This window comes from Acomys minous (genome assembly GCF_964271855.1).
Source record: "Acomys minous genome assembly, chromosome: 17".
Classification (NCBI taxonomy): Eukaryota; Metazoa; Chordata; class Mammalia; order Rodentia; family Muridae; genus Acomys; species Acomys minous.
Genome location: NC_140500.1, coordinates 19,502,108 through 19,527,831, shown reverse-complemented (window position 1 = coordinate 19,527,831; position 25,724 = coordinate 19,502,108). Strand labels below are relative to the sequence as shown.

The 25,724-nt window shown below is 47.3% G+C and overlaps 1 protein-coding gene across 1 annotated transcript; it reads right to left on the bottom strand.

Moving 5' to 3' along the window:
- Positions 1-2,641: 2,641 nt before the first annotated feature.
- TIGAR (TP53 induced glycolysis regulatory phosphatase) lies at positions 2,642-22,106 on the bottom strand. Its single transcript, XM_084765964.1, has 6 exons — positions 21,948-22,106; positions 14,588-14,625; positions 9,410-9,531; positions 7,735-7,812; positions 6,194-6,304; positions 2,642-5,735 (listed from the first exon to the last, which is right to left on the bottom strand). The coding sequence occupies exons 1-6, from the start codon at positions 21,977-21,979 to the stop codon at positions 5,310-5,312; spliced, it is 807 nt and encodes a 268-aa protein (XP_084622090.1). The 5' UTR covers positions 21,980-22,106; the 3' UTR covers positions 2,642-5,309.
- Between the last annotated feature and the right edge of the window lie 3,618 nt (positions 22,107-25,724).

Sequence of the window (25,724 nt, the reverse complement as noted above, 5' to 3'; positions counted from 1 at the left end):
TTGGAGAACACCTCTTCCAGGCAGCTCAGCGGGTCTGGTTTTTGAGCCTTGGGAGCTGTTAGAATGACCTGCTTGGAGATCCTTCAGGAGGACAGAGGATGTGGCATCTCATAAAGAATACTTTATCCAAATGCCATCGCACCCTGATGGGATATTTTTATGCAATAGTTGCATAAAACAGGACGGGCACATTGGAGCCTGCTGTAGTTTAGATTTGAAGGTCTCTAAGGACCTTAGTTGAGGATGGTGATACCTTTAGGAGGTTTTAGGTCACCAGAGTGGTGTCTTTGAAGGAACGGCCGACTCCAGGGCCTTGCTTTTATGTTTGGCTTCTTAGCTTGAGGAGAGGAGTTCCACCCTGCCCATTCTCTGCCATGAACAGCTGCCTCACTACAGGCCCCAAACCCTAGGGTGACCTTGCTATGGGTTGGCACCTCTAAAACAGTAAGCCAAGATGAAGCTTTTTTCTTTGTAAGTTGACTGGTTCAGGCATTTTGTCACATTATCAAAAAGCCCGCAGTCCTGCCTGTTTTTCCCCCCAGGCTGGTGAGGGCGCCATCTGTCTTTGCGTAGCTAGCTGACCATTACCCCTGAGTATATTCACCTAGGAAGACCCTACATTAACAGACTGGAGACACAACACAGGCATTTAACTCACAAATTTCATTATGTGTAAATGTAAATATGCATACATGCAAATGTACATAATATAAAATATATTGATGCCTTCTTAAAAAACAACATTTTGGATTAACTTGAAAATTACACTTACATTAAAAAGTGCACAGAAGGCCAGGGGCTGGTGGCACATGCCTTTAATTTCAGCACTCAGGAGGCAGAGGCAGGCAGATCTCTGTGAGTCTGAGACCAGTCTGGTCTATAGGTGATTCCAGAACAGCGAGGGCTACACACTGAGAAGCCCTGTCTCAAAAAAGAAAGAAAGAAAGAAAAAGAAAAAAGAAAGGAAGGAAGGCAGAGAAAAGCACACAGGGGGCTGGAGAGATGGCTCAGCTGCTAAGAATACTTGTTCTTAACTGTACTGAGTTTTGTTCCCAGCACCCACATGGCAACTCACAACCATCCTTCACTCCAGTCTGAGAGGATGTGGAGCCCTCTTCTGGCCTCTGTGAGAACCAGAAACACACATACATGCAGGAAACACAGCATGCATACATACATTGTAGGCAAACAGTCATACACATAAAACAAGTCTTTGAACAAAGAAACAAAAGGAGTGGAAAGTCGGTACAGCAGCTAGGAGTCTGTGCTGCTCTTGTAGAGGACCTAGGTTTGGCTCCCACATGGTGGTTCACGAGCATCCTTAATTCCAGTTCCAAGGGACATCTTCTGATCTCCATGGGCATCAGGCATGCATGTAGTGCACACACATACATGTAGGCAAAACACAGAACCATGCTCTTCCCCTTCCCTGGGGGGGGGGCTGCTGGCCAATAGCCCATGAAGGCAGGAGGGACAGAAGGTGAGGGGCAGGGCTCAGAAGGCCATGAGCACGATGGAGAATGACCGCCCTAGGAATCACTTTAGGGAGATAGTTCAACTTTATTTGGGGAGAAAAAAGGCTATATGGTCCTTGGGGAGTAGGTGGGGGCTCCCAAGATAGATGTACCTAATTGGTTGGAATTAGGCACTTCAAGGATGTTTGGTTTGCATGTGGCAGCATGTTCCTGTCATGACCTGGTGCACAGTACCTAATTATCCTATAGGCACAGGGAGGGGAGAACTAGCAGGGAGCTATGTCAGGGGCCATATATCCAACATGGTTAGGGGCAGCTATGTCTAAAGACACTCTCCAGATGGGGTCAGGCAGAGAGCTGGAGGCCCTGCTGGGCAGAGTCCTACACCTAACGCAGAGCTCAGAACGGCTATCCAGACTGGGAGGACTGCAACTTAAAACAGCAGGGTCCTTCCAACACATTTTTTTTAAAAAAAATCTGGTCTGGAGAAATGGCTCAGTGGTTAAGTGCTCTTCCAGAGGTCCTGAGGTCAGTTCCCAACAACCACATGGTGGCTCACAACCATCTGATTCCCTCTTCTGCAGATAAAGCACTCATATACAATAAATCTCTTTTTAAAATCTTTTTAAAGAAAAATGTGCAATAAAATGGGGGATGTGTGTGTATGTAACAGGGTAGCCAAGCTACTCTGGAACTCATTGGGACAGTCAAGAAAACCAAGCAAAGAATAGCAAAGGGTCACCAGTGAGAGGAATTGTCCACACACGTGTGACAGAGTTTGTGTGGGCTTCTCAGCAGTTGGAGCTTATTAGCATGCAATCCTGGTTTCCACTTATTTACTAAAATTGAGGGAGACAGCATCTAATGCTGATGCAATCATGTAAATCAAATGAACTTAACACTAACAGTGGAGTGGACCAGCAGCATGGGTTCAGGGCATCATCTGGGCCAAACAGAATCTGGAACCTCAAGACTGCACAAGATCAACCCAGTAAGAGTCCCGGGACAGTATGAAGGTGCACACCTGCAATTCCAGCATTTGGGCGGGGGGTGGGGGGGGTGAGACAGAGACCAATCTGACATACATAGTGAGACTGTCTCACCACCCCCCAAGACTTCCTGTGACATTGTGCCTACAGAATACTGAACAGACATAAACGCCCATGACAAACAAAAGGTTGTTCATTCATTCAATAGAATAGTGGTTACAATTAAATAGATCCATACATTTCCAAATAAATAATGGCTCCAACAATACAGATAAAATGAAAGATACAGGCAGCTTCCTGTCTATGTACATCTTAAAAGCGTAAAAGCAATACTGATGCCTCATACACTGGGTAAAGTGGAAAGAAACAAAACTTACTGTGGTGCCCTGTGCCTGGGTTGCACAAGGGGGCTTCACTCACTAGCGTTGGGTTTCTTTTTAAAATGGCAGGTTTTGGTACCCCCTGCCCCGCCCCCAGTGTTGAGGATGGAACCTAGGACCCACTGAGCAACACAGGAGAGCTCTAAACCCCTCAGGTTTTTACAACACTTTCCTCTGGTGCTCAAATTCATGCCGTGTCCCAATACTGGCAGAAAAAGTGGGAAGTGCTGGGCACATCAAGAATTGTGTGAGTACCAACTTTATATTCAGTGTAGACAACAGTCAAAGGAAATGCTGACCTCATGGGAGGGTGGCCACCACTGGACACTTAGCACTCCTGTGACGTGAGATCCATGCTGTTATCAAGATGGTTACTCAAAATGGGCATGTAGACCATGTCACTTAGAAACAGACTTCTCTTAAGCACTATAGTAAGATTTGGAATAAGGATGGAGGGAGGGTGGGAAAGGGACTTCCTGCTTTTTGCTTGGCTTTTTTTTTTTTTTTAATAAAGACGATGTTGCTAAAAAGAATCTTTGCAACAACTCTCTGTAACGGGATATGACTATGTCTGCCTGGAGGCCCTGGAGTTGGTTGAGGTGCAGCTCAGCGTAAGATGTGTGTTCATTCGTCTCTGGTAGCTTGTCCGGGGGTGGGGGGGATGAGGACTTCTACAATTTATCCTGTTTCTTGGCTAATACTGAGAAGGCAAAGCTGCTGTTTCTTTTCACCTGATCTTAGACCAAAATAGCACTTCCCACTGCTTTGGAGTATCTTATCCATTATGCATTTTCTGTCCATTTTTATGGCTGTTTATTCTTTTTAACGTGTTAAAAGGTAACGGGTTACCTTCTAGTTTTAGGGATGGGAAAATACAGCTTAGTAAGAGGAAGAGAAATCACTGTCAGGGGAGCATCAGGGACTCGATCAGACAAGTGTAACCCTGTAGATGAATCCAGCCCACCACACTTGCTGTCACAGCTGCTCTCTGGGCCACACACCTGGCACTGGAGGCTTAGGGGGTGGGGTGGGGGCTCTTAGATGTAGAACAGAACCAAAACCCCACAGCCTTGGGCTTGACTGACGTCTCTTGTGGCAATTCTTGCCCCAAGTGCTAACACAACATTTGAGCGGAAGTTCTTTGTCACCGATGGAGCAAGTTTTCTGCAGCCTCTTAATCATGTCTTGGCACACGGCCACACTCTGGACTCATGGTGTCAGCAATACTTTTGTTTCAGGCACACATGCATCTGGACCTTAGTCGTAGGTCACCAGGACGCAAAGTGTTGGCTCCAGCTCCACAAAGTGTCTAAACACGGCAAAGTCATTCGTGCTTTATAGCTGAGAGGCGGCGCACCTTGGCCTGTGCCTTCCTTTGCAGGAGAACTGTATTCTTTCTTAGGTTTCTTGGATTCCCTACCGCTCAATAAGTGTCCCATCCCATTAGCTCTTCCTGCCAGACTCCTCTATAGCTGGATCCAGTGTTACAATTACGTCTTTCCCACCTAAGTCCTCTCCGTGAGAAGATGTGAGCCGGCCTGGCATTTTCCCAGTTGAGGGTTCCTGAGCGGCAATCAAAATCCCTTTCCTATAGCGCCACCTGGAGTTACCTCATCTGCTCCGGCTGGATGCCATTTTCATGGGTTACTTTGCATCACTCCCTAACTGGAAAGTCTTCACATGCAGGGTGGATATGAAGCACAGAATGATTTGAGGTGCCCCCCCGCCCCCCACCCCTGGTTTGCCTGGAAAGCTGCTTTTGCCTTCTACTCAGAGGCTCCTTAATGTGATTTGGTCAGGTGGTGTGTACCTTTCTTCATGCCCCCCCACCAGGCTGCTTGTATTTTTAGCTTGGGGGCCTGTGGGTAGATACCCGCAGAGACCAGAGGGGGCGCTGGCTGCCTGGTGCTGGCATTACAAACAACTGTGAGGGCCAACACGCTGGGATCTGAACTCGGGGTCCCCTGGGACAACAGGAAGTACCCTTAATTGCTGACTCACCCCTCCAGTCCCTTATCTGTATTTTGAGGTCTTTAGAATAAAAAAAATTAAATTAAATTAAAAATCCCAAGAGGTGATGTCTACAGAAGATGGTATAGTGTTTTGTCATTTCACGTCACAGTTTCTGTTGGAAGGGCTTTGGACTGACACAATCACTGCACTTGATCAGCTTGTGAAAAAGCATACAAGTATCGTCAAAAGCCAATACCATCATGTAGACATCAGAAAGGCCAGTGAAAGGAAGAATGTGGAAAGAAGGCCGTTACTCTCCCAGTGTGCAATGCTGCATGTCCTCACACGCTAATAATTCAGAGACGGAATGGACCAGTCAGATACTGCCAGGACCCGAGCAGGACTTCACCACATGGATTCTTAAGTGCTTCTGAAATGGCAGGGGCAGAGGACACAAACACAACAGGCCAAGGCACTCCCTTCAGGGGCTGCAGAGTGTCAGGGTTTTAACCTCAGCGTTTTTCGGTCACTCCGTTCAGATGCTCCTGGAGGTTCATGCAGACACACTGAATTGCTGGCCCCCGTCCTTCCTCGCAGTCTATGATAAAGACACTGATGCCCGTGTTGGGAGTGATTGATGAAAGGTCACATTTGCCCAGTGTTGCCGGCCATGAGCATTTGAGGTCACTCAGGAGATAACCAAAGAGGCTTCTCATGTAAGCTCCGTGACTTACAACTAAGACGCTGGCCGCTAAACCGGGGGACCCACCACCGGGCTGCAGACCCAAGCCGCCACGTTTTCCTACAGGGAAAACCTCGGCCAAACAGCTCTCCAAACAGCGGCCTGGAGTTCCGGGGAGGTAGGTTTCCCTCTGGCCAGCCTTGCCCAGGATTAGCTGACAAATAAAATCAAAGAAATCCTTCCCACGCGTTTTCACCTACAAGGAAAGAAGTACATGAGGAAAGAAAGTGAAGTTAAGAACATCCTTAAAATAGAAATCTGAAATACAAGTAACCATTAAAACCCCAAGGTTTGCCACTAGTTGTTGAAGATATGAAGGAAAGGGGATGAGGAGGGCTGGGGAAAGCCTCAGCAGGAAAATCCCTTGGCAGTCCAGAGGGAAGATCTACTGGCTTCCCCCGCGGCCTACACTACCACCTCATGATAAGTTTTTCTCAGCAGTGATCGCTGCTGACCCACAGCAGCTGTGACAGACCGGGTAACTTGGAAAAGATTGGGGGGGGCGGGGCAGGGGGCGTGGTTTCCAAAGCTAGCAAACCAGTTGGCTGTCAGTTCCAAACATCTAGGCTACAAAGCCATTCAGTGACGATGTCGCTGGCAAGTTCACTGATGTGCTGGCGAAGCGGCTCCCCAGATGCGGGATACACAACCTACCTGCTCTAGTGTCTCTCCTCCGGGTGGGGTGAACATGGGACACTCCTCCCCAGCAGCTTTGGCCATGGCCCGGAGCTCGCTTAGCGGCTTGCCTTCCACGATCCCGTACTTCTGCAATAGTCCAGGTAGATAAAGCTGAGGCTTACACATCCGCATAGCAGCAAAGGCCTGTGACAATCTGAAACCATCCCAGGAAGGAGCGCATCCTCGTTCCCTTGTTACCCTGTCTCCTCCGAACTGCTAGTGGGAATCGCTCAACAGAGGCCTGTGCCCTAGAACACGGTAGAAACCTCCAGACGGATGCTCTATGTGAGTGGCTATGGGGCTTTGCCAGACAAACGAGGCATCTGCCCAATTCTGGGGGTGGAGAGAAATGCGTGCAGGGCAACACATGGCCCTGCCTCGCCACCCAGTGTCACGCCCGATTCTACGCGTTCAGCCCAGGTGCTCAGGCAAAAAGCAGGAACGTCCTTCAGCCAGGACCTAGTATGCATCCTGAACCACAGAGAGCGTGTGCAAGCTGAGAGAGGCAGGACTTTTAAAACGCTCTCGCTATTCTGTTCCATTCCTACGTAGGGTCAGAAGGAAGCAGGACTGGCTGGGGTGCTGGTGAGTTCGGAGTCGGTATTGTAGAGCATTAAAAACAAAACACACAAACAAACCAATAAAACCCCGGTGCGGTAAGAGGCCTGGGTTCAGATCTCAGGTTGGAAATTACCATGTGACTTGCCCTAAATTTAAATCTCGGCCTTCGGAAGACTCATTTCGGGTACACAAACTGAGTAGAGAGGAAAACCTACCCACACTCCAGTGAGGAGCAAGCGTGGGAAGGAGAGTTCTCCTTCATTTTAAATTTCCCCACAGTATAACACGTTATTACCAGTATGATCTCCTTTTATAACTCAAGACACTTAACGTCAGAGAGTTAGGGTGTGCTATGTAATACTATGTAGCAAGATAGCTCAAAAGACCCCCCCTTCCTGCCCCCCCCCCCAATCCTTCCAGCCTCTTCTTAATCCTCCCCTCTCTGTGCTGAGAATTAAACATTTTAGCCAAGTACTTTATCACTGAGCTATTACCTCTAGATCTTGACTTTTTTTTTTTTTTTTTTGAAATAGGGTATACGGAGCTCAGGCTGGCCTCAAATTAATAATCCTCCTGCCTCCCACTTCCCAGGAGCTGGAATTACAGATGTGTGCTACCATGACCAGCTACAGATCCTTGACATACATTACTTGATTCTATATTCCCAAGAAAGGGCTGGAGATATCGCTCGGTGGTCAAGAGCGCCGACTACTCTTCCAAAGGACCCCGGTTCAATTCCCAGCATCCACACGGCAGTTCACAATGGTCTGCAATTCCATTCCCTGGAGATCCAACACCCTCTTCTGGCCTCCGTGGAAACCAGGCATGCTTGTGATGCACAGATATACATGCAGGCCAAACATCCTCACATAAAAATATATTCATTAAATCTGAGTTTTAGCTAAGTGACGGCTTGCTGCAAGTCTGCGGCAGGAAGTCAAGCACGAACAGCTCACCCTTTCTCGAAGTCTGGAGTCATACTCCACTGCCATGTCCTTGCAAAATCTGCTTCTCTCCAAAATGCCATGTATGGTCTGAAAACCAAAAGATAAATGTCGCTCTTTTTCTGTAAGAATGGGTCACCATGAAGTTTCAAAAGCGTGCCATATCGTTTTTTTGAAATTACTAGCAATAGCTCTGCTGGGCAAGAGTTGTTTCTCTGCCTGGGGCTGCGGCTTGGTGGCAGAGGAGCCTGCGCAGCGAACAGGACGCCCAGGGCTTGGGGCTTCTCTTCACGCCTCACTCTGGTATTTACTGCTAGGTACGTCTAGACCACAGGCCAGTTCACACTATTACCTGCTCTTATAAGTAAAGGCTTATTAGGACCCAGCCACACGACCCACTTGCTGATACGCTCTGTGCAACCGCACTCGGACCGTACCAGTGTGGACAGACATGAACGGCTCTCATAGACACCACAGAAACCCTCAAACCTACAATACTTAGTATCTTATAGAAAGGATACAGTGCCCTTCATTGTGGCCCGTGTGTGTGTGTGTGTGTGTGTGTGTGTGTGTGTGTGTGTGTAGACATGCATGTGTGTTCATCGTTAGTGTGCTCCTGCAGGCTCTACGCTGACTGGAAATGTGTTCCTGGATGGCTCTCTGCTTTATTCCTGAGGAGAGTGTCTTGATACCTGGAGCTCACTAGTTCTGGCTTATCAGTTATCTCGTTAGTCAGCTTGCTCCAGGGATCTCTCTCTCCCTTCTCCCCGTTGCTGGGTTACTAGTGGCTGCCGTGTGTGCCCATCTTTTATCTGGGTTCTGGGGCTCTCAGCTCGATCCTCACGGCGGTGTGGCAAGCACTTTCTTCGCAGAACCATCTTCTCACCCCTACTCTTTACTAACTCTCCCTGCAGCTTAACTAAATGGCTGCTGTTTCCTTTAAGCCTCAGGCTCAATCAATCGTCAGTTTCCCAGTTTGCGCCCGACTCCTGTCTCCTCGTTGTTTCTGGATCTGTGATTTGTCTCTGGGCTCATCTTTCTTTTTTGGAGGGGGGGGCGGGGGGCTCATCTTTCACAAGGATTTAAGATAACATTTGGAAAGCTCCATGTCTGATGATGGCTGCAGTAAGCCAGGCTTGATACCTGAACACATGAGAGTACTGGGGCAGAGGAATGGTGAGTTCAAGGCCAGCTGGGCTACACAGAGAAACACTGTTTCAAAACATAACATAATAAGGTCTATACCTGATAACACACACGAAGTTGACTGTACTTATGTTGTTTTGCTCATTTTTGTTCATTTTCTCCTCTCTTTATGTCCAGCTAGTTTTGATGGACAGAAATTGTTTAAGACCTGCTCTCTCCCCTCTGCATGCTTTATGGGTTGTGTTTTGTTTTTGTGTTTAGTGTTTTATTTTTGTGTGTGTAGGCATGCGAGCACGTGCGTGTGCATGGCACACGCGCGCGTACATGTCATTATGGCATGCATGTGGAGGTCAGAGGACAATTTGAAAGAGTCGGTCTGCTCCTTCCTTCATGTGGGTCCCAGGGTTGAACTTGGGTCATCAGACTTGGCAGCAAGTGCCTCTACCCACCGAGCCATCTCACTAGGTTTAGGAGCAGGGTTGTCAAGCTCCGTGTCGCTGAGATCCTGACCCACCAGCCTAGACACTTAGCCTGAACTCACCTGCTTAGTCCTCGTGAGATCGCTGGAGAAAGCGTGCGTAAACTGCACACCGTTCAGAAACTGACCAGCGGCGGCTGCTTGCCTAAAGCCAGTCTCAGAGAGGGGTTCGTCTACTCCTTGTCCTGTAGTGGGACAGAACCATTCAAAGATGTATCTAAGTGAAGTCACACAAAAGGGACAGAAGCTGCGGTGATGACTGTGACAGGACGTCATCCCCTTGGGTACAAGGCCACCTGACTTCTGAGAAGCTGATTCTAAGCACCAAGACATGATCTGTAACTGTACAGATATTTCCGCCCAAGGCTGCTTGTCTCATGGGAAGCCGCACTGAGGCCTGGGCCATCTGAGCTCCTCCCTCAGTCAGGTCTGCCCACCTCTCCATGGCTGTCTGAACACAAGCAGGCTGTGTCCCTGCCGGCGGTATCAGGTGGCAGAGTCACTGCTTGCTCCTCACTCCACTGTCTAAGGGCCAGCACTGTAATGATAGTCTCTTCCTTTCCTCCTGCTCAGTTTCACCCTTAAAATGAGATGGTGTAAAACCAGACACGCTGGCTCACACCTATAACCTCAGCACTTGTGAGGCTGAGGCAGGAGGATTACAATGGCTTAGAGGTCTCCTTGGCCTTCATAGTAAGCTGCCTGCCAGCCTGGGCTACAGAGTAATATGGTCTCAAAAGAAAAAGGTTAGACTAAATTTTAAAAGAATTAACTACCCAACACACACACACACACACACACACACACACACACCTCATGAATGAAAACCAGGAGGAACACCATCTAAGAAATTTAGAACCACAAAGACTTTAGATATTAAGACGAGCAGGAGAGATTAGAAATAAAGACATTCAGAATAATTGTGAACACAGCACACCAAACATGTGACAGTCTTCTAAACAATATATAATATATATATATTTATTTATATGTATATGGGAGCTGATGAGGAAAACCCCTCCCTGGGCAACAGTTTGGCAGAAGGGGTGTAGGGCCTCAAACACAGCTGAAGACACGAGTAAGATGGCAACACAGGCACTCAGAGGAGCTGGGACATTCTGCGACATGCTATGGATAGAAAGGCAGGCAGAATTCTCTTCGCTTTGGCCACTATAACAGAGCACCACGGGTCAGGTGGCTCATGAACCGGAGATGCCTACTTCTCACTGCTCAGGAGACTGAAGTTCTGCGTACGCAGAATGCTGTGGTTCCTTCTGGTGAGATCCTCTGCCAAGGCACACAGTGATGAAAGCTCAAATTGTAGGAAGGTAACAGAACTCTCTGGGGTGTCGCTTTGTAAGTCTCCTTTGTGAGAGATGCCCCTTATGATGTAATCACCTCCCGAGGACACTGGGACCAGAATGTCAGCACAAGCAACAATACCCATCGAAGTGGATGGGTGGAGGGGTAGGTGTGAAGACAGTGACAGACAGCTTTCTGAAACTGAGAGAAGGCACAAGTCTAGGGATGAGGAAAACACAATGAACACGAAACAGAGTCGGTTAAAAAGGACACCCTTCCCACCCTCTCATGCTCAGGAGCTGCAGGGATTGACTGCTCTCTAGCGATTGGGAGCACTGGCTGATAACTCACAGCAGCCAGCTTCACAGGTCCTGGCTCCCTCTTCTGGCCTTCTGGGGGCACTGCATGTGGTGCACAAATACGCATGTGGGAAAAAACATTTACCCGGATAAATAACAGATAAATCTTTAAAAAGTCCTTCTAGATGCACTGGGAGAAAGTGAAGAACACCGGTATTGATGAGAAGAGTTAAACAGCAGCTACAGGGACGGCGTGTCTAGCATAAGACGTGATATGCTGGCCACGCATCTCAATGCTCCGACAAAGTACCAGATAAAGCGACTGAAGGGAGGGAGGGCAGGGGCTGCAGAGATGGCTGAACAGTTAGGAGCACTTCTCCTTCTTCCCGACAACCATGTGTAACTCCAGTTCCAAGGAATCAAATGCGCTCTCTTCTGGTCTCCAAGGGGACTGCACACCACACATGGGTCCATAGTTTCACAGGCAGGCAAGGCACTCATACATAAAAAACAATAAAAAAAAAAAAGGGGGGGGATATTTTGGCCCAAAGTCCAAAGGGGCAGACAGTCCATATGGTAGGAGAGCAATGCAGGATGGAGGAAGCGGCTGATTACACACTGCATCTAGTTAGGGGGCTCAGAGACAAGTGTACCCCTCATTATGGGACATGGAAGGGCACTGCCCACTGAGGACGGTTCTTCCCAACTTAATGAACCTAATCTAGAAGTTCTCTCCCAGGCAACCAGAGGCTCCCTGATGGTCAGACGCTGTCAAGATGCCATCTGTGCTGCTGCTCTGGTGCTGGGGACAAGACCAGCATCCAGCAGCTGCCAGCCTGAGAGCCTTACTCCAGAGCTGCATGCTCAGCTCAGGAGGAGGGAGAGAGTGTCTTCTGGGTGCTGAGGGAACTATCAGTCCATCTCTCCCACCTAAACATACCAGTAACCAGAGGAAGGTACAGCCTGTTGCCAGCTAAGGGTTGTGTTTAAGGACTTATTTTTATAATTTTTGTGAATTATGTATGTCTGTGGAGGGGGATGTGTATTTGACTGTGGGTGCCTGTAGAGGCCAGAAGAGGGTGTCAGATCCCCTGGAGCTGGCGTGAAAGGTGGTTGTGAGTCACCCAGTGCGGGTGCTGGCAACCAAATTGGGGTTCTCGGTAAAGGGGATCACATTCTCAACCACTAAGCCATCCCATCGGCCTCATAAAGACAGGGTAGGGCTTTGTTTGTTTATTTGTTTGTTTGTTTGTTTTTAAAAAGGGAGAGGAGGGGGAGACAACTGAGCACCCAACTTATAACCAAACTGAAAATGAATGTGAATGAGATTACAGTTACTCACATTCCAGAGGGGCGGGCTTTGACAGACAGAGTAAAGGAGTAGTATGTGGGTCAGGGTGGTGAGGGACCCAGGCCCAAAGATACCTCAGGTGGGCACACACTGTACTTAGAAGCAAAGGTGTGTTTAGGCACACAGCCTGTTCAAGTCTCCAGAAAGGGAGCCAGACACACTGAAAAGGAAAGCCAGCGTCCGCGTAACTCAGAAGTCCCTACTCCAAAACTAAAACCCAAAGCTTTCAGAAGCAGCCATGGCACAGAAATAGTCTGCCCCAGAAGTTCACAAAGATATTCCTTAAAAAGCCAGACTAACAGACCTCAGCACAGATACAAGAGCCCAGCACATTGTAAGAGGACAAGGAAGGCCCACCCCAGAACAGACTAAATTTTATCCTGCAAGTACAGAAACCAGAGTAAGTGGTTGGCAAAGTGTTAATGCCAGCCTGTAACATCTTATTTGTTGTGTGGGTAATGTGGCCTTCCTTCTGGTCCTCGGGTGGAAGGCTGTCCACAGCTCTGAGAGCTGGGAAGGTATCCCAGCCCCGAGATGAGACAGTGTCCCAAGGGTATCCTGAGGCATGGGAGCCCAGGAACCTCACAGCTCTTAAAGGAGGCCTCCTCAACAGAAATGATACAGCTCCCAGGGTCACCCCATACCCTGAGGAGCTGAGGAGCCTTGGAGCCTGAGCCCCATTCCTTCTTCCTTTCTCTTTCTCCTCCTCCTCTTCCTCCTCTTCTTCCTCTTCTTCCAATGAGAGTCCCAGCAAGCAGTAAATCTCTTAGGAGAGATTAATTGGAGGGACGAATCCAGGAGAGGCGGCAGGAATGCAGGAATGCATGCCTCTGCTCTCAGGAGGAGACAGCAGAGAACTGAGCAGGCACAGACTTTATATAGGGCTTCTTAGGGGGTGGAGCTTTCTGGGCCAGGGATTTCCAGAGTGTGGGTTGGTGGGATTTCAAGCCTGAGCTGGGGGAAGCTCAGGGATTGGTGGAGTTTTGTCCAGACTTCTCATCCCAAATTTCCATAATCTGGGATGAGTCCTACTGAGGGGCTGGAGATGGCAGTTACGGAGGTGGGGTGTGGGAGGTGGGGGTGCTGGGCTGTTGGAGCTTTCTCAGGCGGAGGTCTGGCCATTTTTCTGCCAAAGTTTACAATGTGTCCAAATTTACAGAGTCCTTTGTGAAGGCAGTTGGCTGACGCAGGAATAGTCAACATAAACAGTTCCCATGGAGGAGGCAGGAAAGAGTGGGCTGAGGCAGGAATAGTCACCATGGACAGCTCCCGCTGAGGCGCTGACAGGGGCTAGCGCCATTTTGTCTCTGGTCTCCACAGCCCCAAGGGCGGGAAGGAAGGGCTGACTGCCCTGTGGTGGGAAGGAAGACTGGCAGTGAGCCACTTGAAATTTTAGTGGCCACTGCTCAAGGGCTAGCCATAGCTCTTGGAGGTAGTGATACAGTGAGCTGAAGGCGGGGGGGGGGGGGGCAGGGGCAGTGGGCTGCAGCTTAAGGAAGGTATCCTGTCATGAAGTGGGGAGCAGGGCAGGCGCAGTGGATAGCGGCAGGCCACCACAGCTTGGAGGTGAGCTGCTGTGGCTCAGGGATGCACTGCCATGGCTTTGGGGTAGACTACTATGGCTGCCCCAGGCTGAGGCAGGGCACCAAGCCTTTCACCTCGGAGGGAGGGGAGGGTGGCGGTGTTAGGCCAGGGCTCCGGGCTATCTCCTCTGAGGCTGCGGCACCAGCTTAGATCTAGCCACAGGCAAGGCAGAGGAGTGCCAGGGCTTCGGGCTGTCTCCACAGCAGCGGTGGAGAAATCCCTACAGCACTTCCTAATATGAAATTATTTTTTTACAGGCTAAACTAGCTTTGAACTCGAGTCTAGATATTAGCCTCAAAATCACAGAGATCCTCCTGCCTCAGGCACCTGCTGGGATTACAGGCACCTCTTTTTGATCATATTCAATCTCAACTGTGGTATTTCAAGATTTTAAGAACTCAACATGATTTTTTAAAGCACTGACAGGACCCCGTTGAGAGTCTGCACAGAGAAAACTATTGGCGAACCTCCCGCATGCCCTTCAGAGACACACTGTTCCCTCCTGCTCACCTACTGTTTTGGCCAAACTTTGTGGTGACCATGGTACCCTCATCCCCTAATTCCAGTCCAATCCAACTCTATTATAGTGCCGCTGGTCTGCGCATCTTGCATCCCCCCAACACACACACACACACACACACACACACACACACACACACACACCGCACTAACAGGGAAGCCGGGCAGCAATTTGATTAGACTAACCTTGAATGATTTTCTCCTTATTAAGTCTTGTTTCGCCACTAAAATAAAAGAAAAAAAATTGTCGTTAACAAATTATTTTTGAAAAGAGGTTAAAAATATATATAACATCAAAGAATAATGGTATTCATAACAGATCTTCAACTTCCAAATCTAAATATTCTCTTTCCGATCAGCTACCCCAAGCTCATGAATTCCAAATCAAGCCACCCCTAAAGCCAATGTATCTGGGTCAGGAAAGCGGACATTAAATGAACTGCTGGAGGAAAAAGCTAGAAGAATGCAGATGTGTACATATTTGTTTTAGGAGGTAACGCAAGGATTGATCAAGACTACAGCCAGCAGGACTACAGCCAGGACGGCAGTCTGTGGGTTGCTGCCCTGAAGAAGCATGTGAGAGGCTGTGAAAATGAGAAGAAAAAGAAATCTGAGGACCCTTAGCACCCAACCAGAACTGACTCAAGTCCTGGATCCGAGACAGTCACGCTGTGAGGTAGCTACAGCCACTTAGTAGCTCAACAGAACCGGACTGAGACGTTAGGGCTAGGTCCACAGTGGACCTGACTGAGGCGTGGCTACATGGTTAGGGATTTAAAAAATGAAAACAATCCTGAAATCTTAAAGCAACAGTACTGGAAACATTTCCAGGAAATAAATGGGTAAACTGAGGCTGAAGGAGGGAGGTGAGAGGGAGCCACAGGCCAAGCCTATGGCAGGTTGGATCTACAATTAAAAGCTACCAAGTGGGGCTGGCAGGTGGCTCGGCTGGGGATCCCCATGCTATGGAGACATGCACCTGTTATCTCAGCACCAGGGAAGTGAAGACAAACGTGGAAGAACAAAGGTGGAAGACAGCTACTGTCAATCTCTGACCTTCACATGCAGGGGCCTGGAACCAAGCTCATCCCTTAAAACAACCACGGAGCATAGATTCCATCTAAAAGAGGGAGAGGTGGCTCACTGGATAAAAGGAGTTGATGCGCCTGCAGAGGACCAAGGCTCTGTTCCCAGCACTCACATGGTGGGCCTCAGCTCAACCCGGAAGGGCCCAACACCTTCCCTTCTGACTTCAACCGACATCAAGCACACATGTGATGCACATACGTCTATGCAGGCAAGCACTCATACACACATATTTAAAAAACCCACCAAGTTTGTGTGGAAAGAGAACAACTCCACGATAAAGTATTAGAAGACAAAGTGTGAAATAATCAAGTATTAGGGCTGGGCATGGTGGCACACACCTTTAATCTCAGCACTTGGGAGGCAGAGGTGGATCACTGTGAGTTCAAGGCCAACCTGGTCTACAGAGTCCAGGACAGCCAAGATAAGACAAAGAAACCCTGTCTCAAAAAACTATAAATAAATAAGTAGTACTAGAGCCAGGCATGGTGGCGATGCCTTTAATGCAGGAGGATGGAGGCAGGTGGAACTTTGTGAGTTTAAGGCTAGCCTGACTATATAGTGAGTTCCAGCCAGGGCTAGGGTATCTATTTCAAAAATAAAGATGTAGTGTTATTTTTTTTTAACATAAGTATAAGGGATATAGCTCAGTGGTAGAACATTGCTTACCATGCAAGGCCTCAGGTTCAATACCCAGCATTTCAAAATTAACCAAGTAATTAAAATATAAATAAGTAAATAAATGTGGTTCCATATGGTTAGAAGAATAGGAATAATGAGAATATTTTTGGTTCCTTAACATGTAGATATTAAAAAATGTATGAATATATACATGAAGTTACTGTGTACAGAACTATTTAGGCCTTGGCAAAACCATGACCACTGTTGGACCACTATTAATTGAAGAGTTCTTAGAGTCCAAATTCCTGTAGCATCTTAAGAAACAGCCACAGAAAAGGACATTAGCCTCTGACACGCACATAGGTCAGCATCCCAAGGCGGGCATGGGCACACTGGCCTTCCTAATCTAGGAAAAGGAATCAGAGGAATTGTGTCTTGGGCTTACTTCCTATCTCAGCCTAAAAATCTCCTGAGATCAATAAAACTGCCTCTCGGTGACCCATGATTTAATCCCAGCACTCGGCGGGGTCAAGGAAGAAAGACTTCTTGAACTCAAGGCCAGCCTGAATCCCAGGCTATCTCAGGCTACAAAGCAAGGCTCTCTCAAAGGACCAAAGGCTGGATTCAGTGACACAAGTCATAATTCTAGCAACTTGAGAAATGGAGGCAGGAATGTCAGGAGTCAAGGTCAAGTCGCACAGAATCTCCTAGGCCAGCCTGGGCTACAGAAGACCTGTCTCCAGAAACTGAAGAAATAAAACAGAACTGCTCTTAAGTAGAAGCCTCATCCTCCCAATCTCACTGTGCACTTTTAAAATCAAGGATGGTGGGAGGGGATGGGGGAAGAGGGTGGGAAGCGGGTACCAGGAGAGAAGGGAGGGGCTACGACTGGGATGTGAGGTGAATATATAAACTGAAAAGAAAAGAAAGTATTAGGGGTGGGGTGGGGGGTTAAGGGAGATGGCTCAGCTGGCAAGTAAACTGTTCCAGAACCTGAGCTCCACACCTGCTCCATACCTGAAGGGAAAACCTGGGTGGTCCCATAATCCCAGCACTGGAGAGCTGGAGACAGGAACATCCCTGGGACTCCCTGGCCAGCTGGTTCTACACAATCAGGAAGCTCTAGGATCAATGAAAGAATCTGTCTCACAAAATTAGGTGGAGGAGGACACAGGGTGAGTGAGAGCCAGCTGTAACTCCAGTTCTAAGGGATCTGCTGCCCTCTTCTGGTCTTTATGGGGACTGCATGTACACAGACATTTGTGCAGGCAAAACACCCACATACGTAAAATAAAAATAAATATTTTTTAAAAGAAGGAGAGTGAACATCTTTCCTATCTTGGTGAGTCTAAATTTCTGGATGAAAATCAATATCTATCATATCTCATCTCTATTAAACACCTCTTTAGACCTAAAAACATCTTAACCCTGTGACAACTAAGCTTAATTGTAAGACTTATCTGGTCTTCAACCCCACCAGACTTGAGAAAGAATAAAACTTATACTTCAAGTTTGCCAAATACAAATAGCCAAATCATTACGAATGTAACATTTACATAATTCCTGATTGTTTCATGGTTCTTCCTGCTGTATGTAGTTTATTTATGTGTAATATATATGTAGATGTTAAAAAAAAGAAATACAAAAAACCTAACACCTTCAAAAAAGGCTTAATTTTAAACATTCTATAGACCATATTAGCAGGGGGGTAAAAAAGTGATTAAACACACACACAAATGATAAGTTTACTAATTTTGCCACTCTGTGAGGAGCCATGCTAAATTCAGTCATGTTAGAAATCCCGTGCTTAGGCTGCATGCTGTGACCTTCAAGTTGTTGACTCTTGCTGAAAAAGGTCTTGTGTTCTAGGCTATCTTTGGATTACTAACCCTGAGAAATAGGGAAGTCCTTACAGGGAGCTATTCAGAGGATTGTATTCTTGCCTGAGGGCTGGGGAAAGTGAGATTATAATACATCTTCTGTTGACCTTGCTATATAAAGTCTACTCGCCTGCATTAAAGTGAGTCTTGATCAGAAATCTCCAGACTTGACTCAGTTTTTCTCATCTCTGTCTCCCACTTTCAATCCCCACTCCCTCTTCCAGGGAACGCTGTTCAATTTGTCTCGCAGGCCGGGACGCCACTCAGCACATTTTCAGGGGGACTAAAAATCTGAGATCTTTCTAAAGTCAGCAGTGTGCATCGTCCTGAATACTCACTGAAAGGAATCCAACATGATGGTTCTGCGAAGGTACCACCCCACACCTAGTGATCCTTTTCAGTGGGACGGAAACAAACACATACATGTGGGAGTGAATGGGTTTCCTTGAGCCGTAAGTTAATCATCTGCTGGATGCGTAGTGGGTGAGAGCGCTTGCTTTGTAAGCAGAAAGAACTGAGTTTAGATCCTGGCACTACATAAATGGCAGGGTATATGCCTGCACCCCAAGTGCTAGCGGGTGGGGGAGAGATCACTGGGGCTTCCCAGCTGCCAAGTTAGCACCAGTGCAGTGAGTCACTTAAGTCTCTTCCAGTCTCCCTACCCCCACGCGAGTGGGCGCAGTGTATACACACACACACAGGCTAGGCATCCCAAAATAGAACTGTTCCTCCCAAACCTCCTGAGTACATATTTAGTTTTACAGCTTTTAGCAGCTTTAAAAGGTTTCTGTAAATCCTTGAGGCGGGTGTTCCAAGTTAGTTTCGCCCTTGTGCTGGGGACCCACTTCCCTGAACCACACTTTGGCCTGTCACAGAGAGAGAAGGCAGAGGCTGTGTGTGGAAAGGTCAGCGTGATGTATTTGGAAGCAGTCAGAGGTACGCTGCTCGTTTTCAAACTCTGCAGGGGCTATCCATTTCCAAAACAGAACACCGGGCTTCACAGGAGCCTAGACAGTTATGCCAAGATCTGAGGTCTCATGACCAGCCATTTATAGGCGGGGAGGGTGTTGCAGGGGACAGGATGGGGACACACAAGACATAAGAAGGCAGGCCCCACCCGGGCTGCAGATTACCATCTGCTCTTACTTCAAAGCTAGCTCCGTAGCTCAGGGTTATGTGTTTAATCCCTTGCTAGATGCTTAGACGGATTCAGATTCAATAGACAGCTGCCAGGCAGAAACTACAGAGAAGCCAATCTTGGGGAACTGGCACAAACGTGGGGTTTTCATAACTCGTTAACTCCAGTGTGTAAATTACAGCCTCACCTGGTATATCATCTGATGCTTAGTCAGCATCCTAATCCCCTTTTACCAATTCCTTCATTTGCATAATCAAATCTCGCTAGGCTCAGAGGGGGAAATCCATAGAAGAAGTAAATTAAATTTAGTTTGTAAAAGAAAAAAAAATTAATGGTTTTAAGAGCTGGCTGAAAAATGGAAGTGAAATGGTTTTGCATGTAACTACAAACCCAAGTACTCTAGAGGACCAAGGCATCTGAGGTTGTAATGTAGGAACACTCACATCAGCCTCCCTGTGTTGGGTTACAATGCTGTAACTTTTCCCTGAGAAATTACACTGCAGTACTAATGCGAGATCTGAGGTTGAAAATACAGGGTGTTCTGGTCCACAAACCACACACCTCCATTTCAAAATATTAATACAAAGCTGAAGAGATGACTTGGCAACTAAGAGCACAGGCTGCTCTTCCAGAGGACCCAGGTTTAACCTCCCAGCACCCAGGTGGTAGGCTAACAACTGTCCACAACTCCAGTTCGAGGAGATCTGATGCCCTCTTCTGGCCTCTGTGGGTACCGGGCACACAGACATGCTTCCTGTGCTACACAGAGAAGAAGACACTTAGACACATAAAAGTAATTAGTTAAAAAAAAAAAGATTCATGAAGGAGTTGGTTAGGCACAAGAAAGTTGCTTTAAAATTGCCTTGCATTATAACACAGTTCAACATAATTAGCCAACTTAATCATAGTCATTATGATGACTACCAGTCAAATTTGAAAGCATGTCTGCTCTTGAACCAACAGTTTCATAGTTGTCATGGTTCAAACAAAAAGAGGAGAGCTGGGATGTCAGGAAAGCAAGTAACCACAGCCCTGTCTTCCTGTGTCTACAAGAGAATAAAATTCACTATGTTATCTCTGGCTGGCCCAGCACTGCTGTGTAGACCAGGCTGGCTTTGAACCCCTCTGCCTCCAGACTGCTGGGATTGTAGGGATGCCACCAAAGCCGTGGGGGGGGGGGGGCTACTCTTACCACCCCTTAAAATTATATCAGGAGGTGACAGTTTCAAGTGACCATCATCAAAGCTGGTGATATTTCCAGGTGACCATCCAACACTACAGTTAACGTAACTAAGAGGCAGAGAGAGTAATGGGCTAAATTTGCTCTGGTTCAAATCTTACCTACCCAACTTGCCTCATGATTTCAACCAAGTGACTTGCAGTCTGACTCCCTCCCTATACTCACCAGGGAACCACAAGTGTCAAAACCAGAAACTTCCTATTTACAGAGATACTGCCCACTAAGAATCTAAATAGGAGTCACCTTTACTTTTCGAGGGGTTTCCCTGGCCCAGATTTCCTATAGCTGCAAAGGGGCTTCCTGCCCATAGGGTTGACAGAATGCCGGCTGGGGTCCAGAACGTTCTCAGGTTGAAATGGGGGCAATGGGGACTCAAGTTCCTACAGTACTCCCAATAAGGCTGTATTAGCTTAAGAAAGTTAAGAACAACCCCCCCCCCCCAGAACATTCTAGAAAGCACACGGGGTGCCGGAGAAAACACAGAGAACCAGATTTCTAATTTGGCCACTAAAGTCCTTGAAGCCTAAAGGCCCACTTCGCATGATGCCACGGACTCACTTTCTGTAAAGGAGGAAGCAGACAGAGAAGGCATCGGTTGAAGAAGGCGGTGTGACAAGGTTCAAATGTTGTCAGAGCTCAGGCGAGCCCTAAGAAGGCAAAACGGCAACCAGTCCTGTTCTGAAAAGCTGTTCTGATAAGCCTTGCCTACATAGGTGAGAATTAACTGCGTTTCATCTGAGCTTTGCTTATAGAAAAACAAGTTACTTAATTCTAGCGTGTATTTCTCCCTCTCTGCCGCCGTGAGCTTCACCTTCTCTGTGTAATTCTCACGGTGAACCAGGGAAAGATTTGAAGGACTGCAACCACCGTTCCGCTTATCCGGACACAGGTCAGAAAGATGAAGTCTGTCCTCAGAAGCCTAGGCTATGAGGCTGCACCAAGATGGAGCCCCAGTACCAACCAATGTCTCTCTGCCCTGAAAACCTCCCTCCTCTTACCTACCCGGAATTCGCCTCCCATCATCACGAGGCAAACATGTGCTGAGAAAGAAAATGATAGGTGACTTAAAGGCGTATTCTGTTCCATGCAAGCTGTTCGGAAAGAAGAGCTCAGCTCGGGGAGCCCTCTCTCGCCCCCTCCCGCCCCCCTTCTCTCTCTCCCTCTTTCTCTCCTCAGAACTATAACCTTTGAAGGGAGATAAAATTTCAAAAGTAACCCCCATGCGAGGGGAAAGAGGGGTACAAGGGCGGAAAGATGAGATGTAGCCCAGCAATTCTGCAAACTCTGGAATCTACTAGGTAGCAGAAAGGTCACGCTAAAAAGCCGAGAGTCCAGGTCGGATCTTCACTCAATGGCTGAGAATCGTGATCATGTACTTCTCTGCACTTGCTTCCCCAGAAAAACCCAGAGCTACTGACAATTAATTAAGATCTGCCCTCCTCACTCACGGTGGCGCGGATAAAAGTAGACACGAAAGGACGCAAAGGAAAAGTACATGGAAAGCCCACCCTCCCCGGATTGGAGCGCGCAAGGACTAGAAGAGACCCAGGCCAGGACGCTCCCGGCGACTGCGATACTCACTGGCGGATGACAGTCAAAGCGAAGCGCGGCATCTTGGGCCAAGGTTCATGAGCCAAGACCCGGCTCTGCAGCACGGCGCTGCGCCTTCACGGCGGGGGCCGCCTTGCCTACACTACTTCCGCCTGGCCTGCGGACCGGCTCCGTAGCCATTGGTCGAGACGACTGGAACGTCATCCCAAGAATGCCAATAGGAGCAGAGATTGAAACCCGCAGAGGCTCCGCCCAGGCCAGTGGCGCTTGCGCCCCTGCGCGCCTGCCAGTGATTGGCGCCTGGCAGGTGCGCGCGGCACGCCCTGGGTCGACGCCCTGGGAGTCCTGCCAGAGCTAGCTCGCCGCCTGCGCCTAGGGCAGATAAGAACCGCTTTGATTTTTTTTTTTTTTTTTTTTTTTTTTTTTTTTTGCTACAACTGATTTGAGGAAGGAGTGCAAGGTGTAGAGTTTATACCGTGCCAAGGCGATGACTCTTTCACAGTTGCACAGCCAGACTGCATCCTGTGAGGGTTAGCTGTTATCCTTTACCTGGGAAATGAGGTCAAACTAGGTAGGTAGATCTAAACCAACCTAGTTTCTCTCTCAACTTCTTAACGAAAATCTTTAATCAGGCCCTTTTCTTGCCTTTTGCTTTGCTGAGCCTGATCCTGCCAAACAATCTTATGAAGCCAGATTTTCTCTAATGCTGCTACCATTCATAATACGTCACTCTTCCATCTTGCCCCTCCCAAAGTCTTCACTGATAACTGTGTGTTAAGAGTTGAATTCAACCACTCCTTCCAATAGTTCCTATTGTAATGAATGTGATCTCTACTGTAGTGATCTAAAGTCTTAAAAAAAAAAAAAAAACCAAAGGCAGGCACATAGGTTCTGTATAAAAGCCTTCAAGAGGTCTGGAGAGATGACTCAGTGGGTTAAGAGCTCTGATGTGTTATTTAGAGATTCCAGGTTGGCTTCCAAGTACCCACATGAAGGCTATCAAGCATCTGTGAATCCAGTTCCAGAGGATCTGGTGCTCTCCAGGCTCACGTTGTGCAGGCAAAAGACCTATACACAAATAAAAAATAGATCTAAGTAAATAAATCTTCAAAACCAAGACTGGTCCTAGTCCCCCAGTCCTCAGCCATACTATAAGAACATGGGGATAAAAATTCTGCTGGAGTTGGGGGTCACAGCTTGTGCCACCACAAGGTAGGTCCAGCCACCTTTCCTTCAAAAGATAAATGGTGAACAAAAAGGGGAAAAGGGAGGCTTTTTTTTTTCAATATAGCCACCTTCCCTCACCTCAGTCCATCTGTGGGATGGTAAAATTTCTCTAATTTTTGTTGTTGTTGTTGTTTTGGTTTGGTTTTTCGAGACAGGGTCTCTTTGTGTAGTCTTGGCTGTCCTGGACTCGCTTTGTAGACCAGGCTGGCCTTGAACTCACAGTGATCCACCTGCCTCTGCCTCTCGAGTGCTGGGATTAAAGGCGAGAGCCACCACTGCTCGGCTTTCTAAATTTTTAAATAGAAGAGATGAGCAGCGTAACTAAGCAGTCCAGCCAAAGTGTGGCCATCCACAGAGGATCATCTCACCAAGGTGTGGCCATCTGCAGAGGACCATCTCAGCCCCCTGTGTCTCTGACAAGTAATTTTCCTCCCAGAGAAAGTTCCTCCTCTGACTGTTCTTAGGAATTTTTCTTCCGCCAGCAGGAGCTTACCGGGGAGATTCCAAATGTTTTTGGGTTCGTTGTTTTAAAAGACTCATAGCCAAAGAGAGGGCACAAGAGTCTTTTTAGGAATATATTCATTCTTGCCGAGTGTGGTGGCACACATCCTTAACCTCAGCACTCAGGCAGAGGCAGGAGAATCTTCTGAGTTTGAGGCCAGCCTAGTCTACACAGGGAGTTCCAGGCCAGCTGGGGCTACAGCTGGGGTCCCTGCCTTTAATAATAATAACAAAATGACAACAACAATGTGCAGACTAATTTTATGTCAACTTGACACAAGCTATTGTCATCTGATATGAAGGAACCTCAATTGAAAAAAATTCCTCCATAGATCCTGCTATAGGACATTTTCTTAATTAGTGACTGATGGGGGGGGGGGGCCCAGCCCATTAGAGGACTGCTGCTATCCTTGGGCTGAAAAAGTCATGCTGAGAAAGGTCCCATAAGGAGCACTCCTCCATGGCCTCTGCATCAGCACCTGCCTTCAGGTTCCTGCCTTGTTTGAGTTCCTGTCCTGACTTCCTTCAATGATGCACTAGGGTGTGGAAATATAGGAGGGAGAGGGCTACAATTGGGAGGTAAAGTGAATAAATAAATAAATAAATAAATAAATAAATAAATAAATAATTTTTAAAGATGTAGAAGTGGGGGCTAGAGAGATGGCTCAGAGGCTGCTCTTCCAGAGGTCCTGAGTTCAATTCCCAGCAACCACATGGTGGCTCACAACTATCAATAATGAGATCTGGTGCCCTCTTCTGGCCTGCAGGTGTACATGCAGGCAGAGTACTGTATATGTAATAAATAAATACATCTTAAAAATGAAATAAAATAAAAAGATGTAGAAGTGTAAGCAAAATAAAGCCTTTCCTTCCCAACTTGATTTTAGTTATGATGCCTCATCACAGAAATATAAACCCCAAATAATAATAATAATAATAATAATAATAATAATAATAATAATAATAATAATATTCTCATCAGGCAGGCTGTTTAACTAGAGGCCTAAGCTTGGCACAGGTCAAAATTAATGTTGGATTGTATTGTCTTCTTCCATTCTTAGCTACATCCTTGTATTTGACAGTATCTGTGTTCTGGTGGTTCCCCGATTATATTTTAGATAAGAGATGTAACGTGTGAGACAGATTCAAAACCTCATACCTTGTAGCAGTTGGGAAGGAGACAGCACAGGTAGGCTTCCTTATCTTCAGTACAGAGATGAGAAACGTGGCCTCAAGAGAAACTGAGGCAGTCGTATGTCTAGGCTCAAAAAGCTAGATCGCACAGGGCTAGTTCAGAGACCCTCAAACTTCGTTCCCAGTGGATCGCTCAGAGAGTTTTAAATGCCAGGCAGTGATCCAGAAAAACTAAACCTGACTGAACGTGTGAGGGAATGCTCCAGGCACTAGTGTGTTTGTAATGGCTCACCATTTCTGGTCCTGAGAGCTAGCTGTTTGGAACCCTTCTTTTTCTACCAAGTTATTCTCTTTACTTTCATGCTCCTCGTCTGTCTGTCTTTCTTTCTTCCTTCCTTCCTTTCTTTCTGTTTTCCTTTCTTCCTTTCTTCCTACTTATTTATGTTTAAGTTAGTTTTTGATTGGTTGGTTGGTTGGTTGGTTGGTTTTGGACTTTTTTTTTTTTTTAAGATTTATTTATTATCTATACAGTATTCTGCTGTGTGTGAACCAGGAGGCCAGAAGAGGGCACCAGATCTCATTATAGATGGTTGTGAGCCACATGTGGTTGCTGGGAATTGAACTCAGGATCTTCAGAAGAGCAGCCAGTGGTCTTAACCTCTTGAGCCATCACTCCAGCCTGATTTTGGATTTTTTTTTTTTAAAGACAGGGTTTCTCTGTGTAGCTTTGACTGTCCTGAAACTCATTCTGTAGACTAGAATTCACAGAGATCTACCTGCCTCTGCCTCCCAGAGTGCTTGGATTAAAAGTGCACGCCAGCACACCTGTCCCTCCACTTCATTTACTGAGTTCAAAGTTCCAGGCCTCGGGGACCTAGAAAGACAATCTCCAAATAAACAGCCCAAAGAACAATTGACATTCAAGTATAGAGCGGGCCAGAGAAC

What these genes read in the sequence shown, in the direction of transcription:
- TIGAR (XM_084765964.1), bottom strand. Translation starts at nt 21,979, where the DNA reads ATGCCGCGCTTCGCTTTGACTGTCATCCGCCA. An exon ending in GCTTTGACTGTCATCCGCCA is followed by an intron (nt 14,626 to 21,947) that starts GTGAGTATCGCA and finishes CTTTTATTTTAG; the next exon opens with TGGCGAAACAAGACTTAATA. An exon ending in GAGGAGAGACACTAGAGCAG is followed by an intron (nt 5,736 to 6,193) that starts GTAGGTTGTGTA and finishes CTTTCCTTGTAG; the next exon opens with GTGAAAACGCGTGGGAAGGA.